The 22,241-nt window shown below is 38.2% G+C and overlaps 1 protein-coding gene across 1 annotated transcript in view; it reads right to left on the reverse strand.

Moving 5' to 3' along the window:
* The window catches only part of LOC122815897 (sortilin-like), a 1,006,054-nt gene that overhangs the window by 823,535 nt on the left and 160,278 nt on the right, over positions 1-22,241 (reverse strand). Inside the window, exon 2 of the mRNA XM_044088743.1 lies at positions 18,411-18,473. Within this exon, the coding sequence (XP_043944678.1) occupies positions 18,411-18,473 (63 nt within the window). The remainder of the gene's footprint in view (positions 1-18,410; positions 18,474-22,241) is intronic.

Here is a 22,241-nt window from a genome sequence, read left to right on the forward strand (position 1 = left end):
CAGAAGTCTAAACCTCAAGATGCACGCACTCGAAACTCTCCTTAGCATGGAGAACATCGATATCTATGCAGTAACAGAAACCTGGTTCAGGGCTCCCGAGAGCACCCCAGCACTACCAGGTTATACCTCATACCATGCTTTTCGGCCCCAAAACTTGGACCGAACCACAAAAGGAGGGGGAGTATCGATATTCATCAATGATACCCACACCTCCAGGTTGGTGGCAAAGCACGAAACATCAGAGACTATCCATGTGCAACTAACAGTGGGTAAAACTGCCTTCCAGTTTATAGCCTGCTACAGACCACCCTCCCAAACCCAGGAACCCCATTCAGCCTTCCTGAGAACACTGGAAAATATGAAGGTCTCTCCAAACACCATTATATTGGGTGACTTCAACTACCCAAACATAGACTGGGAGCATTACTCTAGCTCCAAAACCCTAGCCAAAAGGTTCCTAGAATTTATAAACTCAAATGCTATGGAACAACTTGTTACCACTCCCACAAGAGGGGAAAACATACTGGACCTGATCATCACCAACATAGGGACTCTATGCTCCAGACCAGAAGTGTATCCCTCACTGGTAAGATCAGACCATAAACTAATCTCACTGGATATTCACATCCCGACCCCACCACCTGTCCAGAAAACCACAGTGAAAAACTTCTCTAAAGCAAATTTCACACTCCTCAAAACCGAGGTGGAATCCTTCAAAGCCCCCGGGCCTGTGGAAAATACGGCCCAGACCGCAGAATCCTTTATAAACGCATTCTATGAACACCTTCAGGAATGCATGGATCATGCAATCCCAAATAAAACCAAGACCCAATCCTTCAAAGGCAGACGTCCTGTCTGGTGGACCTCAGCCATAAACAAACTATACAATAGAAGGAGGAAGCTACTAAATGATAGAGCAAAATCCCAAAAAGGGAAGGCATCACTGATCAGTATTAGCAAAAAACTATGGGCACTCATAAAATTGTCTAAGGCCAGCTTAGAGAGAAAAATTGCACAGGACACTAAGGATAATCACAAGGCTTTCTTTAGTTATGTTAGGAACCTGGGTGGTAATTCCCAGATATGGTCAGAATTAGTCCAAAATGACAAAAAATACACTGAACCCACAGACATTGCCAACATCCTGGCTGACAGGTTCAGCGCAAACCCCCCCCCCCTCACCAAAAGGGCAAATATCTATCCCAGCAGAGTGCTGCCCCCCTGACATCTCAGATGCTCAGGTAAGAGCTGCCCTCTCCAAAGCAAAAAACACAGCATCAATGGGACCAGATGGTGTCCCGGGCTGCGTCCTACATGAACTCCAAGAAGAGGTAAACCCAAACATAAAACTACTGTTCAATCTCAGCCTTACTACAGGATATGTACCCAAAGAGTGTCGTACAGCAACAGTGGTCCCTCTCCATAAAGGTGGTGCCTCAATGGATCCTGGAAACTATCGCCCCATAAGCCTGACTAGCTTGGTCTGCAAAGCTATGGCAAGGATCATCATGGACCTCATAAATAAAGATATTGGGGACCTACAGACACTGGATCCTACCCAGTTCAGCTTTGTTAAGGGCAGATCTTGCCTCTTAAACCTGGTTGATTTCTTTGAAACAGTCACCAAGGTGATTGACAAGGGGAACGTGGTCCACACAGCCTACCTGGACCTCGCAAAAGCCTTCGATACAATACCCCACTCGGGCATTATAGATAAGCTCACCAGCTTAAATATAAACCCCTATGTCACTAGATGGATTGCAAACTGGCTCAAGGACAGAACCCACATGGTTAGAATTGCTGGAGCCATGTCAGACTCCAAACCAGTTACAAGTGGTGTCCCACAAGGCTCAGTCCTGGGACCTCTCTTGTTCGGTATATATTTCTCGGAGGTACAGGCCAACACAGAAGGACTGTGGCTGACCAAGTTCACAGATGACTGCAAACTGGGCACCATAATCGACTCTCCAGCTGACACAAGCATCCTCCAAAAGGACCTCATAGAAACAGACAACTGGTGCCAGAGCCATGGCCTCAAGCTAAATGCCAAAAAGTGTATAGCCATCCCCTCTGGCAAAAACAAAGTGCCCACAAATTACCACATAGCTGGTAATCCATTAAGTACAGAAGAAGTAATTAGGGACCTGGGGACCCAAGTTGATAGCAATCTCTCATTTGACAACCACGTGGCCAAAGTGGTTAGAAAAACATTTTATATAGTCCACCTAATCATGAAGGGATTCACATCTAGATCAGGGGAGGTCATCGTGCCTCTTTACTCATCCCTCATCATGCCCATAATTGAGTACAATGCCCCTTTTGGGATGTACCTTACCAGACACCTGCAGCAACTGGAAAGACCCCAAAAGTACCTCACCAAGAGGATCAAAGGGCTCAAACAGATGCCATATGCTGCCCAGTTAAAGAAACTCCAGCTCTAGTCAGTGGCATACCACCTGTTCAGAGGCGATCTGTGCCTGACATATAAAGCCATGTCCAACCTGGAATTAATGGACATGCTGCACCTCAGAAAATCCAAATCACATCGAGCTACGTGCTTGAGAGACTTGAACCTCAGCACTGAAATAAATAGGACATGCTGGAGGGACAGGTTCATAACCCAGAGGCTCCCTTCACTCTGGAATAAAATCCCAGTCCAGGTTAGGCAGAGTCCCTCATTGACTCTCTTCAAGAGGAATTTTGATGAGTGGATGGGAGATCGTAGGTTTACCCCGGGTATCACTTCTGTGTCACTGTTAGACAGAGGCACAGTATACTAACCTCGAAAAAGGGCATAGCAAAATAAATTTAAAATGGGTGGCGAAAGCCAAACACATTCTGGCTAGGCTTATAAATGCCCTAGGGCAGATAGCCTAGTATGAACCTATGAATGCAGAAAGTCAGATGGTAGTGGATTTTGCGAAAAGGATGGACATGGCTGTGGTGAATATGTACTTTAACAAGTGGGAGGAGCATAGGGTGACATACAAGAGTGGAGGAAGATGCACACAGGTGGATTATATCTTTTGTAAGAGGGCCAGTTTGAAGGAGATTGGCGGCTGTAAAGTGGTGACTGGGGAAAGTGTAGTTAGGCAGCATAGGATGGTGGTTTGTAGGATGACATTGGTGATCAAGAAGAGGAGGAGGAGTGTAAGGGCAGCACCAAGGATCAAATGGTGGAAATTGAAAAAGGGTAATTGTGAGATGGAGTTCAGGGAAGAGTTAAGACAAGCACTGGGTGGCAGTGAAAAGTTACCAAATAGCTGGGTAACTACAGCAGAGCTAGTAAGGGAGATGGCTAGAAAGGTGCTTGGTATGACATCTGGACAGAGGAAGGACGACAAGGAGACATGGTGGTGGAATGATGAGATACTGGAGAGTATACAGAGAAAGAGGTTGGTGAAGAAGTGGGATTGTCAGCGAGAAGAAGAAGAAAGTAGACAGGAGTATAAGGAGATGAGGCACATGGCAGAGAGGTGGTGAAGGCTAAGGATAAGGCATTTGAAGAGTTGTATGAAAGGTTGGACACTAAGGAGGGAGAAAAGGACCTGTACCGATTGGCTAGACAGAGGGACCGAGCTAGTAAAGATGTTCAGCAGGTAAAGGTGATAAAGGATAATGAGGGAAATGTACTCACAAGTGAGGAGAGTGTGTTGAGCAGATGAAAAGAATACTTTGAGGGGCTGATGAATGAAGAGAATGAGAGGGAGAGAAGGTTGGATGATGTTCAGATAGTGAATCATGAAGTGCAATGGATTAGCAAGGAGGAAGCAAGGATAGCTATGAAGAGAATGGCCCAGATTACATACCTGTGGAAGCATGGAGGTGTTTAAATGAAATGGCAGAGGAGTTTCTAACCAGATTGTTTAATGAAATCTTGGAAAGAGACAGGATGTCTGAGGAATGGAGAAAATGTGTTTTGGTGCTGATTTTTAAGAATAAGGGTGATGTGCAGAGCTGTAGTAACTACAGACGGATTACATTGATCAGTCACAGCATGATGTTATGGGAAAGAGTAGTGGAAGCTAGGATAAGAAGGGATGTGATGATTAGTGATCAGCAGTATGGTTTCATGCTGAGAAAGAGCACTACAGATGTGATGTTTGCTCTGAGAGTGTTGATGGAGAAGTACAGAGAAGGTCAGAAGGAGTTGCATTGTGATTTTGTAGACTCAGAGAGAGCATATGACAGGGTGCCTAGAGAGGAGTTTTGGTATTGTATGAGGAAGTCAGGAGTGTCAGAGAAGTATGTAAGAGTGGTACAGGATATGCACGAGGGTAGTGTGACAGTGGTGAGGTCTGCGGTGGGAGTGAAAAATGCGTTTAAGGTGGAGGTGGGATTACATCAAGGATCAGCTCTGAGCCCTTTCTTATTTGCAATGGTGATGGACAGGTTGACAGACGAGATCAGACAGGAGTCCCCGTGGACTATGATGTTTGCAGATGACATTGTGATCTGTAGTGAGAGTAGGGAACAGGTGAAGGAGACCCTAGAGAGGTGGAGATATGCTATAGAGAAAAGAGGAATGAAGGTCAGCAGGACTAAGACAGAATATGTGTGTGAATGAGAGGGAGGATAGAGGAATGGTGAGGATGCAGGGAGTAGAGGTGGTGAAGGTGAATGAGTTTAAATACTTGGGATCAATAGTTCAGAGTAATGGTGAGTGTGGAAAAGAGGTGAAGAAGAGAGTACTGGCAGGGTGGAATGGGTGGAGAAGAGTGTCAGGAGTGATTTGTGACAGACGAGTACCAGTAAGAATGAAAGGGAAGGTCTACAAGAGGGTAGTGCGACCATCTATGTTATATGGGTTGGAGACAGTGGCACTGACAAAAAGGCAGGAGTTACAGCTGGCTGTGGCAGAGTTAAAGATATTAAGATTTGCACTGGGTGTGACAAGGGTGGACAGGATTAGGAACAGGTATATTAGAGGGTCAGCCCAGGTTGGAAGATTTGGAGACAAAGCCAGAGAGGCAAGATTACATTGGTTTGGACATGTGCTGAGGAGGAATGCAGAGTATATTGGGAAAAAGTTTCTAAGGATGAAGCTACCAGGTAACAGGAAAAGTGGAAGGCCTAAGAAAAGGTTTATGGATGTGGAGAGAGGACATGCAGGTGGCTGGTGTGACAGAGCAAGATGCAGAGGACAGAAAGAAATGGAAACAGATGATCCGTTGTGGCGACTTCTAATGGGAACAGCTGAAAGAAGATGATGACATATAATGAATAGAATATATCTTCAAAATTGCTAGTCTTCTGAAGGATAATAGGGTGAGTGGACAGGAGAAAAATATGTCTAGTAGTAAAGTACTGTCCTGCATTTCCTCCAAGTCTAGGTTTTACAAGAACTGCATCTTCTACACATGCAGATCTTGAAGGTCACCCATTGATTTTGCATCTTGGTTTTGTTTGCCTGATTCAAGTGCAGAGATGGAGAGGAATCCATCAGGCAATTGGGATTAAATACTTCTTGCTTCTCTGAAAATACTTCTTTAAAGGGATAATTCCAGACATATGGAAGTGCTCATATAAGGAAGTATGGGTTCCAGGCATATGGAAATGCTCATGTAAGGAATTATGAGTTGTAGACCTATGGAAGTGCTCATATAGGATGTATGGGTTCTAGACCTATGACAGTGCTCATATAAGGAAGTATGGATTCCAGACATATGGAAGTGCTCATGTAAGTAATTATGGGTTCTAGACCCATGCAAGTGTTCATATAAGGAGTTATGGGTTCTAGACCTATGGACAAGTTCATATAAGGAAGTTTGGGTTCCAGACCTATGGACCTGTTCATATAAGCAAGTATGTGTGGGTAGAGTTTTAGAGTGATAGAAGAAATGAGGATGAAAATCACTAAATATATCTGTCAACTGACTGAAAAAATATCTGGCTAGGTTTTGAACTGGGTAGAAAAATTATAGAGTTTAGAAGGGTGATTTGATTATTTATGTGATATTGTCCCTGAGTGTCTTACAAGTGTAATTTGACTGCTATTTTGAAGATAATGAGGACAGTCATGACCTAAAGTTGATTTAATAACTTGTTTCACTAACTTGTGTGGTAGACACAACAACCAACATATGGGTCCTTGTATACAGAATGGAACATGCACAACAGCCAACATATGGGTCCTTATCTACAGAATGGAACATGCAGGGTTTCCTTCATGTCCTAAAGTATGGCTTCTTCTAAATTCTATGGTGAATGTCCCTGACTTCCAGAAATAGCTTACAACTCAAAGAGAAGAACGGTTGGACTTTACATACTATTACTTTTGCCTGATGGGAAAAAGAGACATTAAGTCTATCAATGTTATATACAACTACATTTAACATTTTCTATCCCTTTACACAACCAGCCTTTCTCCATCTCTCCGATGGTGCCTTGATTAAATCATTTCTACCTCAAAATATTTCAAACTAAGTAAAACCCTGCCAGTTCCTCTTAAGTATGACTCCCCCATTTAAACTTTTCCAAAAAGTTGCTCCCAGCTGATACTCCCCATCTCACCAGCTTATTACACTCAGTGAGAGTTAAATTTGTTTTCTACAAACAAGCTATATTGCAAAGTTAAAAGTTATGTGTTGAAATAATCATGTCTAATTAAAGGGGTTATTCAGGCCACTTGATTTCAAAGACAATAATTTTCATATTGATTAATTTAATAGGAAATGTGCTGGCAGCTAAAAATTATTTTTAATGAATTTGCATGCATTATCATGTAGTACAGTAGAGGAATGACTATTATTCACTCACCATCTATCTCATAATGTCTAGACTGCATAATGTCTCCTGTAAAATATTAACTGCAATATAATACAGATAAAGTACACAATCTTAAGACTTTTTATAGAATGAAAATGCCTTTATAGTACACTAACAAGACAGGTGTTAGCTCCAGTCTTCAGATGACTTGCAGCATATTTCCCATTCCACAACAAGAAAACATGCTGGAACTGTAAGTACCACCCCAGCTATAACAGATGGGAGAACAACTTACCACCAGATGTTAGCAATGCCAGTTCTGCACACTGCATAGAATATCAAATGATTTGTTAGATGGTACACATTAAAACAACACCTTTATTATAACAGACCAATCATCAATCACTACAAGCTTACATTACCTCACGTTCATCAATGCTGATGGAAAATGGGTAACACTTATGATCGATTTTGTCAGTAAGTCCCCAGAAATTAAACCAGAACAATAACCTTCCCGCAGGAAAGAGAGAGAGACTGAGAGTTGAACGGCCTCTGTCTTTCTTTTATATTTCCATTTTGTGGCTTAATCAGAGGCAGATGAATTACTGATTATTTCTCTTCACATCACACAGCTGTGAGTGAGCTGGCAAAAATGTCATCATGTAGGTACTGGTGACATTTTCACAAACAATTTATTCTTTGATCACTAGGACATTTCTGTCGCATCCAGCGTCTCTCTCCTGACTTCATGTATATGCAGTAGAGGACTTTCTTAACTTTAAAGAGAGAGAGAGAGATGCTAAGACTAACTGGTGGGGAACATTTTAAAACAAACAAAAAAAACAGAGTTTGGAGTAGAAAAGGGAAGAAGAGATTTGTTATGGATGTTGGCATAATGGTTAAGGTGTTTACCTCAAAGAATGTGATTCTTATTGCTGAAGAAAATTGACAAAACAAAAATTCAGCTTCACCTAATCTTCCATTCATGTCTGAACCATTACTCCCCAGCTCAATGAGTTTTACAGCATGACTGAACTTAGATTCTAATACTACGCATATGAAAACCACAGTAAATTCTAGATTACCACTTCTAAGACCTACATAATCAGAATCCAAAATACATATCTTGAATCACTGAATTCCACTCTGACCACCTCAGCAGAGCAGCTGTTATGCATCTGTTCAGCCCCTGATCTAGTTGGTATGAGGTCACTCACTATCAGCTCCACTGATTGCCAGAAGGATTTACATTTTCTTTAGATATTATCTTATTTTTTACCTCCATTTATTCTATAACCGGCCACTTTTTGTGCTCAGACTTAACTGGCAAGCTTCAGCGCAGTCATAATTTTATTACAATAAAAATACTCACTCTATAGTTGTCCGTGATGCAGTTACTTGACTGGAACTGCCTGTAAATTTATGTTTCTTATCCAGTGAAAGACAAGGTAACACAGGAAATGATGGGAAGGTAAAGGAAATGTGTAGGTTAATTGCCCCCCCACCTTAGATTATTATATGTTTCTAGTCTGACAGTGACAGGGAATATAAACTTAGCATGTTTTTATCAGAGGCTACAGAAAATATTTAAAGAGAATAGTGAACTGTAAATATACATTTTTAATTAAAAAGTACATAATTAATGAACTGTTATGAAGACAAGGTGCTATTTATTAGTAAATACTGTTCATTTAAATAGAATGTAAAAAATGTTGGGTATTTTTAAAGTCAAAAAAGCTTTGTTCTTCTACGAATTATAGACCTACAAATTTAAATTTTATTCTAGAATACAGATAAACTAGACATAACTATGTAAAAGCACAAGAGCACAAAACAATAAAAGAGGAGCAGACTTTATTGCAATTTAAAAATATGTAATGCAAATCCTAAGATTGCGTAAAAAAGATTAAAAAGAACAGTGAGTACTGAAACTATATTTTCTTTTTTTAAATGTATCTCTTGGAAGGGAGCAGGCCCTTCTGCATCACCCACACCCTACAATTTATATATACTAACTCTGAGATTTCTGCATGGGGATAACTATTTTAGCTCATACTTTCCTACACATGCTGCTTTTTCAAGTTTCAGAGTTCAAACTGTGACTATTTTCATAATATCTGAAACCAGCATTTATTTGAAATGAGTAAGGACACGGTACAGAAGTAAATCAGAGTCTCTCTGCAAACCCATAGTGGAAAAATTGCCAGTTGTACTTATTTATATTTGATATTTATATTTGATTAATGAGTAATGATATTAATCACACATGACAGTTTCAGACTTCACCTCACTATCACTGTGATAGCCATCCAGAAGGGCAACACCATCTCCATAGTAATGAAATGCTTCACATAATCACCCAGTTAACTTGCTGCAAGCTGTACTATTCTCCAGTCTCCTTCCTTTCTTTGATTGGGTTTGAGCCTGTCACACATAAACACATGAATCCTGTTATTTCCATTGTGAGAGACATCAGTGAATAGAAGTCACTTGCCTTTGCTTTTAGCCTCTACTCTCGATCCATATTGCCAAACATTTATTTTTATTATGACTTTCTGAACCTCTTGTATGAGCATTATATGACTGCTTTGGAAATGCCTCCAGAACTGGATGACAAATGCTTACCTCTGGAGTTAGCATTATACTATAAAGTGTGAGTTTGTCTTCCTAATTTCTGCAGTCTACTACTTTAGTGATGGTGAGAGGGCATTTTGTTAGCCTTAACATTTTTTCTACGCTTTCCTGAAAAATGTAGAAATAAACTGATTACCGAGTCAAGTTCTGCTTTTACCTCCCAATTATCACCATGATTCCAGTTTATCACATTTGTACTTATTAAATGACTTGTTCTAACTTTACAATCTATACTTTTATTCTCCTTTTCCCTTTGTACAATGTTCTCTTCTTCTTCAGCAAGTCCTCTTCAATTGTTCCCTTACTTTCATAATATTGACAGAAAACATAATATCCACAAACCTTTTATTATACACATCTCCTACTTAATCATTCTCCTACTACTATATTTAATTCACAAGTTCACCCTACCACACCACGGTATATTCTGCACTTCTCTAACTGACTATACTCCATAAAAATATTCATCTTTCTCCATCTCCATAATAATGAACTACTCTGTCTATTTCTACCAAGCCATTTCTACTCTCGTTTATTTTTCCCCTCATCTTCCTTTCTTCTCCTTTAACATCTTTTTCTTTTCATTAAACTACAATCTCTCCTTAACTACTCCATAGTCTTGTCTATCTACCATGTTATCCTTTTGCATTTTCACGTCTCTACCGTTCATCTTATGTCACCATGCTGCCTACCATGGTACTCTCACACTTCATTCACACTCACACATAATTTGTAGAAGAACAGCTACCCAACCTATACACAGGTTAATCCCTCCAACACACCTATTTCATTATAGTTAATGTCCAACCTATTTACTTTTTCAAATACAAAACATCTAAACATTCAATTCACATTGACATTACCTGGAATAATTCATATACTTTATAAAAAAATTAATTAATCCTAATCCTCAATTCTCTAAAATCACTCATTGTGGTGATGTCCATCCCAATCCCAGCCCACCAGCCTCACCCCTTCCAACATCCTCCGTTCTTAACTCCTGTACAACACCCACAAAATGTTTCCTTATTTCCATTAACATTTGTAGTATTCTAAACTAAGTTATAGAATTACAAGAATGGTTTCCTAAATACATACCAGATATTACTGTCATTACCAAAACATGACTGAAACGCAATATAAAAGATTCTGAAATGTTATCCCCTGGCTGCAATATAATTCTATGTGACAGACTACACAGATGAGGGGGAGGCATTGCAATTGTACATAATAACTAAATTTCACACCCCTCAAAACTAGCACACCAACAGAAAATACAGAACTTATTATCTCTGTCTCTTCAATGTTAATAAACATAATAAGTTTTGTATATTTGCCCTCTAGATACCACCAGGTTTTAATTAATACTAGATTATTATAAGAAATTTGATGCTGCATAATTACAAATATTACTACTGAAACCATTATCTTAGGCAACATTAACCGACTGGTTATCTGTGACGTCTAAGAACAGAACTACTACTCTTAACTTGTATGCATTCAAACAGCAGATCTCCTTCTCCAATCAACTCAACAAAGCAAATCATAAAAATTCTATCCTTGAATGGATACTTGTCTCTGACCCCAGCAAGTATGCTGTCTCAGGTGTACTACCCAATTTCCTTAGTGACCATCAGCGTTTTCCTTAGTAACCATCACCCTATTTTCACCAATAGAGGTCACCCACTGGCTAGAAATAGCAATACAGAATTACCCAAAATCTTTTTAACTTTCATCCTGATACACTCAATAATCTTCTCTCCACTCCTTCAAACAAACAGCATGGTACTGTTCCTCCAATTCCAATTGTAGCCAGAGAGCCCAAGCTTTTCAAGAGGGTTATTCATATTCTTTCTTCCTTCCAGAAGTCTTCCAGAATGTTTACTCTAGTGAGTGAAACAAGTTCTCTAAGTGGGCCTCTTCCATGGGTCTGGCTTCTTTTTCCTCAGCTTTGGATGACATTCTTGATTTCCTGTATGAACTTTTTTACTCTGCCCTCAGTTAATCTACTATTAAGTTTCAATTGGTCACCATCTCCAACTTTCATATTGTCATGGCTAATACCCCGGTGGTGGCCATTAATCTTTCCAAGGACTTTTGGGAGATAGGGTTTTGCTATGACCCACTATTTGTGATCCAATTCCACCTTGGAATTTCAATTTGTGCTTACATATCCTCACCTGACTTTCTTTTGAACCAGTGGCCACAGTTTCTCATGTCTTGGAAAACTCTTATATTTGTTTTTCCACATGGATAGGGTCACCTTAAGAACCAACCCTTCTTTTCTACCAAAGGTAGCCTCTTTGTTTAATCTGTATGAGCCTATATATTTACCTGTTTTCTTTATGAATTTCAGTAACAAGGGAAGAGTAGTTCCTCTATTGTTTAGATGTTCACCATCAACTGAGATTCTATTTGAACAGAAGCAAATACTTCAGAAAATCTAATTAGCTTTTCATTTTCTTTTTCAAGACATGAGTTGGCAAGCCTGTTTCCAAAGTGACTCTAATTAGATGACTCTCTGATTGTATCTTCTTTACATACTCCCTGAAAGGTATTTCTTTGTCTGTAAGCAAAGGGCTCATTCCACCAAAGCAGTAGCTACCTCAGCTGCCTTTTTCCCTCAGGCATCATCGATAATATCTGTGCTGCATCTACCTAATCTAAGACTCAGATCTTTGTTTCCCATTACAAACTGGACACTCAATCTAGGAATAAATTCTTCTTTAAATCCACCATTTTGTGGAATGTTCTCTTCTAGGGCCAACTTTGGGTTGTTATTGTCTGTGGACTCGGTACCACAGGATGAGATGGATGGAAAAGACAGCATTGCATACAAAAGGTGTGCACTTACCATAACAAGAGGTCCATGTTAGCTTCTCCCACCCTTTTCAACCATCTCTCTCTCTTTCCATGCTCCCTCCAAATTGTCAATGCTGTTTGCAACTCCTGGATGACAGTGCATGCCACCCACAAAGCTCTATGTCAGACGGCCATCTTGATGCCCTTTTTCTCACACCCAGGTAAATTGATTTTGTCTTTGGAAGAAGGTTGGGGCAAACCTGATCTGAGTCTGTTATAGCAGAGAGTTACGGGTAGAGGAGATGGAGCTCCAGGAATGAAGACTCTAAGGTGCCCACATTGGATCAGAGTTGAATCTGATATCCCAAAGACTGAGAAAGATAAAGAAATGACAACATAGATCCATCATTATGTAAGTACATAACTTTTGTTTTCTTGTGCCAAACTATGAAGTTTGACTTATGATATGTTTTGTGGTATAAATGTGCAGTAAATCACATAAAATGCATTTAAGCAGTCTGATTAATTATTACGACTTAACAATTTTTTTTAGATTGCACTAAATGTCAGATCATGATGGGCAAACAATTCAAAACACAGTTTTGTCTCTCTGTGGTAAAGGATGACCCATCTTCAAAAAATGCATCATGTCATCTAGCAAAGAATACATTTTGACACTCAGCATTAATGAATTCATTCTGAAAGCAATCAAATGGAACAGTTTTAAAAATACATCTTGTGGAATTAGTTCCTATTAATTACTCAGGTGCATTAAATTACGATGAAACATTAAATATAAAAGTATTGTTTTTCATTCAGAAACTGCTGCATTTGCTTACTTCAAGATAGGCAGTCATGTTAAACAGTGTTAAATAGTGCTACATAAACAAACAACAACAACAAAAACTTCCAAACAAAATTAATACATTGTAATTGTTAGTTTAGAATCTGCTTATCACACACTGTCATTTTGAAAGGTCACTCTCCAAGCCCTTCATAGCAACCGTATCAGGCAATAGCTTACAACAGTTATATGAGGAAGGACCATGATTTGACAAGTATCCCAAATGTATATCAAAAACTTCAACATTTGCCTTACCAATATGGCTGTTCTAGTGTGCATATTTTGTGTAAAGACACTGAGACTGGCACATGTTTACTAGCTTCAGAAATGAGAATAAACAAAGTTTTGATAATTTATTAATAACACTTGTTTGCTTAAGGTTATGTAACAAAGCACATACTTACCTTCTAATTATAACAGTAAAATAACGTCTGTAAAAAAAACACAGGAAAAAACAAAACAAACGGACTAGCCGCAAACTGAAAATTAAAAATTGAACACAGCTCAGTAGGTGAAGGATACTATAGAGGCTTATACAGATTAGCGCTTTCTTTCACTTTATTTAAAAACGTGAACTTCTTCAGAAACAAAGACATGTGCCCTCCCCAGCACATGTCTTATAAACTTTTTAAACAGGATGTGATGTCATGAAGTTCTCAATAATTTTTATATATATACAAAAATAAAAATCATATAATATAATGTATAAATGTATACAAAAAGCATCTTATTTTTAGATAAATTATTATATTCATCATTCCCGATGGGTTGAACCAATGTATCAGACAATATCTTATATAAACTTCAAACCATTTGCCTAAAATCTAAACATCATACATATGCGGTATAGAAAAAATGCCATTCATGGGGGATGTTAACAACAAATTAGAACAAAAGGAGGCACTTTGGCACTATTGTTAGGGGCAGATCAATATCCAGGCCTCAATGAGGTAATTAATATTAAATGCTTTTTGACATACAAATAAAATTGTTTGATATGTATAGATGTACATTAATATAGAAATCAATTTAAGGGACATTGTCATTTTTGTACATTTATTTGGAATAATTTTTTCACAATCAGGTATATGCATTTAATGACAGTTTACTTACAGATAAACGTTCACAATTTCATAATAGAGAATATTTTAGTATTGTAATGTTATTTAATTTACACTGAGTATTTATAACCTAAGATTATATGTAGGTTAAGATAGTATGATGTTTAGATTTTTTGTTTTTTCCTTGGTTACACAGTGCTTAGTAAAAGAATGGCTACTGAGGCGTCCTCCTCGGACATTTTATTGGATTTAACCATACACTCCACACCGGGAGCAGATCGAGCTGAAGAGCGGGTCGGCACTTCGGATGTGGATTCTGCACTAGTACACACTATCATGAAGATAGTGTACGACTGCCTACAAAAGAACAACAAGCGAGACGCCAATGAAGGGGTTAAGACAAGTGACCCATGTAGGAGCGTCTTGTGTCACAAAAAGGCACCAGTTGAAAACGTAGCGGCGCACACAAACCAAACAGGGTATGATGGAGACACAAGTAATTCACTGAGTAATAACGTATGGGGCTACATTTGCAAAGAAATGCAGAATCCGTTTAAGGATATAAACGGCGATACGACGAACCGGACCTCTAGTGAGTATCATGATACTGCTACTGATTTAAAAACTTGCAAAAAACTAATTTTTGATTTGGAAAAGTTGGTTTTCAAGTACATTACACTCGAACTAGAGATTCAGTACTTAACAGAGTGCATCCAACGTGGCATTGTGCCGCAGGGTTTGTGGACCGCCAAGTTTCCAAATTGTGTGGAACCTGGTGACGTGTTGTCAAGAATGATCATTAAGGTTTATAACGACGCAGGTTTGGCCATGATGGACATATTGGTAAAACATTATGAGACTGACATTAACAAAGTTAAAACGGGAATCAAGGAGTTGGATGATTCCATCAAAAACAATATTTGTTTTCAGGAACTGTTCACATTATATAATAGTATTGAGACTAAGGCTAACAAACATAGGTCTATCATAGTCCAAAGAAAACAACACAAACTGATGAGGGACATCAAGACCTATAGGTTAAATGAAGCATATATATCTATTGTAGATGCACCTAAAGTAAGTCGGGTCCCTTTAAATAGTGTTTCTGATGTGTTGGAGAATCCAAACAGACCACCACAAGGAACCGGAAAAGATGTAGGTGTATTAACTATTGACAATGTTTATAATTCGATGTCTAAAAATTCCAAAGAAAGTACACCAGCGTCAACGGTTACATCCAAAGACACCAATGGGGATATTAATTCGGGGACTGCAACCACGAGTTATGCTGAGGTAGCAAGTCAGCAACCTGGTCAATCTAAGGTCCCTTTTCAACAACAAAGGGTACAAGGAAAGAGGACTCCAAGGTGGTACAACACCACACAACAGAAAGGGAAAATGAAGGGCAAAAACAAAAGAAGATGGTAACACCCTTCATTAGTGAGACTGATTACACAGTTAATGTGATAAATTTAAGTGATTTACTGTTGACAGCAGATGCATATAGTGTACTTAACAAAGGTTTCACTTTCATTACTTCTAATAGGGTTGAAACAAGTAGATTATTGGTAGATTTTAGATTGTATTTACGAAAATTAAATTTAAAATACATTCTTAAAGATATCACTGATCACAATACTTCTACTAACAAATTACCAACGAAGCCTAGTACATTTAACCCCCCCCTTATCAACACACTGCAAGTTTTCCTAAATTCATGTGAAAAAGAATTTAGGAATATTACAACAAGCAGTGAATATAATAATCTAACCGACACAGAGAGTAAAGTGTTGAAGGAGTTATCAAAAAACCCCGAAGTTAGAATAATGAAAGCAGACAAAGGGGGTAAAATTATTGTCATGAACATAACAGACTACAACAAAAGAATACTGGATATGTTAAAAGACACTACAAATTACTGCAAAGTCACAGCAGAATTTGTAAAAATCAGTTTCAGAAGAATAGATGTTCTTTTGTTTGATATGTTTTGCCAGGGAGAAATAGAAAAGGTGGATTACGACTTTCTTTTGGTGGAGCATCCCACCATGGCAAACTTTTTTGGTATACCAAAAATTCAGTATGGTCTTGAGGATTTATCTTTTAGGCCTATTGTATCAGCCAAAAATTCAAAAACGGAAAATATTTTCATTTGGCTTGATAGTTTATTGAACCCTGTGGCACAAAAGGCTGAACACTATCTCAGAGACTCCTGGCAGCTTTTGGAAATCTTGGGAAGGATTAAAACATTAGAAAAAGAAGTGAATTTTGCTACATTAGACGTCAGAAGTCTTTACACCTCTATAGATCAGGTAGAAGGCATAGAGTACATGAGAGAATATCTTGCAAATAATACAGACATGAGTGGTCAAAGGATAAATACAATGTGTACCCTTATGGAAACAGTACTTGAAAATAATTTTTTCAAATTTAATAATGCACTTTACAAACAGATATCTGAAGTAGCGATGGGGGCCAGAGTGGCCCCGGCATTTGCAAATATAGTGATGTCCGGATGGGAACAGAAATTCCTGAAACTTCATCCCAGTTTCGGAAAGGTTTTGATGTACTATAGGTACATTGATGATTTGTTCTTCTTGTGGAAAGGTGAACAATGGGAATTTAGGGATATGTTAAGTGATTTAAATACAACTACAACCTTCTTATTTTTCAAAATAGGAGAATTTGGAAGAGATATACATTTTCTAGATTTGGACCTTAGTATAAGTGATACAAATGGTAACATTACAAGCAAGATCTATAGGAAATCTTGCTTTACCAACCAATACCTTCGCAAGGACAGCCTACACCCTCAACACATGAAAAAGAGCGTAGTGAAGGGACAAATGATCAGGCTTAGTAGGTTAACTACAGAGGATTCAGTATTTCAAGAAGAGTTATTACATCTGAGACAAATGTTCACGGTGAGGGGTTATAACTTAAATTGGATCAAAAAGCTAGAAAAGGAAGTAAACAAACTAAGGGAAGGTGTAGCAAAACCTATTTTACTAGCCACAGATATATTTGTGGAAGTACCGAGAATAATCCAGCAAGAAAATAGGAATACAAGTAGAATTGAAGGAAATCAAAACATGTTTTATATAGCATTCCCACTTCCCATAGTAAATGAACTAAAAGAAATCAGAAACATAATAGAAAGAAACTGGAGGATAATTTTAGGTAACAAAGAACTAGTCAATTGTGTAGGAATGAGACTACAATTTACTTATAAAACAGTTAACAACATTAAGAAAGTTTTAGAAAAAACTGATTCATCTTCAGTGGTAAAGACTAGAGATCTAATCAAAAAGGGCACCTTCGCTTGCACTAATTGTAGACAATGCAGATTTTTAAGTAATAGTTCTTTTGTCACTATGAAACATTTAAAAAGAACTTTTTGGGCAAGGAAATATTTTAACTGCCACAGTGAATGTGTGGTTTATTTGGCTTCCTGTGTCTCCTGTGAATGTTATTATGTGGGTAAAACTGTTAGATTTTTGAAGCGGAGAATTTACGAACACACTCTGGCCATAAAGAACAAAGACAAAAATAATGCTCTTGCAAGGCACTCTTTGATTTGTAGTGAATTCAAAAAGTTCGAATTTTTTGTTTTAGACCACATAGAAAAAATGCCATTCATGGGGGATGTTAACAACAAATTAGAACAAAAGGAGGCACTTTGGCAACTATTGTTAGGGGCAGATCAATATCCGGGCCTCAATGAGGTAATTAATATTAAATGCTTTTTGACATACAAATAAAATTGTTTGATATGTATAGATGTACATTAATATAGAAATCAATTTAAGGGACATTGTCATTTTTGTACATTTATTTGGAATAATTTTTTCACAATCAGGTATATGCATTTAATGACAGTTTACTTACAGATAAACGTTCACAATTTCATAATAGAGAATATTTTAGTATTGTAATGTCATTTAATTTACACTGAGTATTTATAACCTAAGATTATATGTAGGTTAAGATAGTATGATGTTTAGATTTTAGGCAAATGGTTTGAAGTTTATATAAGATATTGTCTGATACATTGGTTCAACCCATCGGGAATGATGAATATAATAATTTATCTAAAAATAAGATGCTTTTTGTATACATTTATACATTATATTATATGATTTTTATTTTTGTATATATATAAAAATTATTGAGAACTTCATGACATCACATCCTGTTTAAAAAGTTTATAAGACATGTGCTGGGGAGGGCACATGTCTTTGTTTCTGAAGAAGTTCACGTTTTTAAATAAAGTGAAAGAAAGTGCTAATCTGTATAAGCCTCTATAGTATCCTTCACCTACTGAGCTGTGTTCAATTGTAAAAAAAACACAGATGCATACATACCCCTGTTCCATCTCCAATCCATGCCAGTGTTATTGATGTCCCATCATCTGTTGTAAATGCAAACTGAAAGTAAAAAATAATTGCTTTTAATAGCTATATCAAAAACATGAAATTGAATTTATCTAATTTTAACAACTGACTACTCTTATTTAAATCTAAAGTGACACCAGTAGCAAAGGTTCTATTGTGACATGCTTCATTACTTTTTCAATTACTCATCTCCAGTACTGAACAGAGCTAATACTGAATGATACCACAAACTTGGATCCAGAGGACATTGCCAGTCTTTTAGCAGATAAAATTAGCTCCAACTTCACTGCCCTATCTGCTCCAATATTCTCAAATCAAATGCTCAGATCTATCCACTTATTTGGAAATCTCTGAAGAATAAGGTCTAAAGGTACTATGTAAGACAAAGAACACTACATATATAGAGCCAGATAACATACCAGGCTACCTACTAGCTAGCCTTAATCATTACTTGTCACACCTCCCTCCCCCACAGAGGCTATTCAACACAGGACATGTATCAGAGGATAGCAATAACCATTGTTTGTACAAAAGTTAGCTACAACAGACCTAGGTAATTACAGACCCATAATCCTCATCAGCCTTATATGTAAGGTTATGGAAAGGTTCATTATGGATGTAATGAATTGGGATACAGGAGACCTACTGACTCTCCACCTAATCAATTTTGGATTCATTAAGGACAGGTCTTGTCTAGTTAACCTGGTTGACTTCTTTAAAAAACTTACTATGGCAATGGACTAAGGTATATCACTGCACACTACCTATCTAGACTGTGAAAGGAGTTTGACAGCACCCCACACTTAGCATAACTAGACAGCAAACTCTCACAAATAGAACACAGAAAGTAAGGGTGGGTAACTCTACCTCCTGCAAAAGACCTGTCACTTGTGGAGTACCACAGGTTTGCATCCTTGGGCCACTCCTCTTTGGCATTTATTTCTCAGAGGTCAAAACTAATGTTAGGAGATTGTAGATGGCCAAGTCTGCAAACTTGGTGTCATCATAAACTCCCCAGAGGATACCATGATCTAAAACGATGGTCTGTTCCAAATGAATTGTTGGTGCTAAAACTATGGATTTAAACAAAATGCCAAGAAATGTATAATCATATCCTTTGGAAAGCACAACCCCGTTTGTAGCATCCACACTGACAACACTCCTACTCCCTTTGAAAACTGACCCCATAGTTAGAGACTGGGAAACCTATGTCGACAACAAACTGTCTATTGATCACCACATATCCATGATTGCAAGGAAGCCCTTTTTAATCCCATAGTTTATATCAAAGGGTAAGGTATCCATATATAGGCATGTAATTGTTCCTCCCATACATAGGGATGTAATTGTTCCTCCCATATATAGGGATGTAATTGTTCCTCCCATATATAGGGATGTAATTGTTCCTCCCATATATAGGGGTGTAATTGTTCCTCCCATATATAGGGATGTAATTGTTCCTCCCATATATAGGGATGTAACTGTTTCTCCCATATATAGGGATGTAATTGTTCCTCCCATATATAGGGATGTAATTGTTCCTCCCATTTGTTCCTCCCATATATAGGGATGTAATTGTTCCTCCCATATATAGGGGTGTAATTGTTCCTCCCATATATAGGGGTGTAATTGTTCCTCCCATATATGGGGATGTAATTGTTCCTCCCATATATAGGGATGTAATTGTTCCTCCCATATATAGGGATATAATTGTTCCTACCACATATAGGGATGTAACTGTTCCTCCCATATATAGGGGTGTAATTGCTCCTCCCATATATAGGGATGAAATTGTTCCTCCCATATATAGGGATGTAATTGTTCCTCCCATATATAGGGATGTAATTATTCCTCCCATATATAGTGATGTAATTGTTCCTCCCATATATAGGGGTGTAATTGTTCCTGCCATATATAGGGATGTAATTGTTCCTCCCATATATAGGGGTATAATTGTTCCTCCCATATATAAGGATGTATTTGTTCCTCCCATATATAGGGGTGTAATTGTTCCTCCCATATATAGGGATGTAATTGTTCCTCCCATATATAGGGATGTAACTGTTCCTCCCATATATAAGGGTGTAACTGTTCCTCCCATATATAGGGATGTAATTGTTCCTCCCATATATGGGGATGTAATTGTTCCTCCCATATATAGGGGTGTAACTGTTCCTCCCATATATAGGGGTGTAACTGTTCCTCCCATATATAGGGATGTAATTGTTCCTCCCATATATAGGTATGTAACTGTTCCTCCCATATATAGGGGTGTAATTGTTCCTCAATACTTGGAACTCATCAGACTGATCATCGACTACAATGCCCCTTTTGGCATGTTTCTGTCCAAACACTTGTCACAGCTGGAATGTACATTTCTGTAAGTTGCACTTATCCGTAACAGTAGATGTTTGAATTCTTCACTGCTGCAGTAGCCCTTAGGCTATATGGGTTGTTTTCCGCCAAGGAAACAACAACTGGACATCTTCAAAAAGTTCTGGTTTCACCTTACTTCTTCACTCTAACTGTTGATTGGATAATCTTAAGAAGAGAAGTTAAACTGAACTTTCTTCAGAACTTTCTTGCCCGTACAAAGTCAGAATAGCCCAGAAATCATAACCCAACCAAATGAACAAAAATCATAATGATATATAAAGTAGAAGTACATGTAACCCTACTTTATAACCCAGCTATAACTATATACATAAGTAGGGGCGTGGAGGGTGAGCACAGATATTGCAGCAGTGAAGAAAATTTACATTCATGGATAAGTGCAACTTACACACAACTGTATGTTCTTCATATCTACTGCTGGAGTAGCCCTTAGGCTATATGGGTTGAATACCAAAGCCTATCCAAACTAGGGAAAGAAAAGTTCAATCTTGAACTAGAAAAGGAATTTACTTTGCAATGCTGTGTAAAAATATGTCCACAGAAATACATAGCTGACTCTAGAATACTTCCAGAGTCTACCCATTTCCAGTGTGCCATTGAAGAAGACAGGGCTCTTATAGAACATGCATTGATACTGCCTTGAATGGAACTGGCATGGTCGGGATAACAAAAAAAAAAAAAAAAAACAATAGCTGAGGAAAAACACATAGAAACAGTCTGTTAGACACAGGGTGTGCATTTGTTGTCTCTTGATAAGAAATAAACAGCTAATCCACTTTTCTAAATGGCTTACTTCTGTCAAAATAGTACCTGAGCTGCCTATGCATGTTCAGAGTATGCAGGATCTGTTCTTGATGTTTTTAGGTTCTGGCTAGAAAAGTGTGATGCTAATGGCTCACCCACCATGACAGCATGCAACTCAGATGCTTATCTTGCAGATGGCAGAGCAAAGATGAGCACAATTATGCAAGTTAAGATCCTTATATCAGCTTGAAGAACAGGTTCAGAAGGTAACATAGTCCAGCACATAGTTAAGATCCCAGGGAGGAGCATCCTGCTTACGAGGATATCTGAGGTGTAAGACTCCTTTCAGAAACTGTTTCACAACAGAGAAGAGGATCCATGGGCAGACATGCTTAATGGCTTTAAGTGGCATAAGTGAGGCAAGAGAAAAGCAACTCACATAAATATTTGAGCACCAGGGGTACACAGTCCCTGATGGGCTCCTGGTTATTGGTTAGGTACCAACTAAAATATTGCTTCCACTTCCCAAGGTAGGATTTTCTTATAGCAGGCATTCTTGCCTACTTTAGCACCTGCTGCACATTCTCATGAAGTACCTACAATTATTAACAATGAATTTTTCAGGCAGTAAGTTTAAGTTGATTGAAGTTGGGGTGTATCAAA

Source organism: Protopterus annectens, chromosome 11.part0 (genome assembly GCF_019279795.1).
Source record: "Protopterus annectens isolate FY-2018-M chromosome 11.part0, PAN1.0, whole genome shotgun sequence".
NCBI classification, from domain to species: domain Eukaryota; kingdom Metazoa; phylum Chordata; order Ceratodontiformes; family Protopteridae; genus Protopterus; species Protopterus annectens.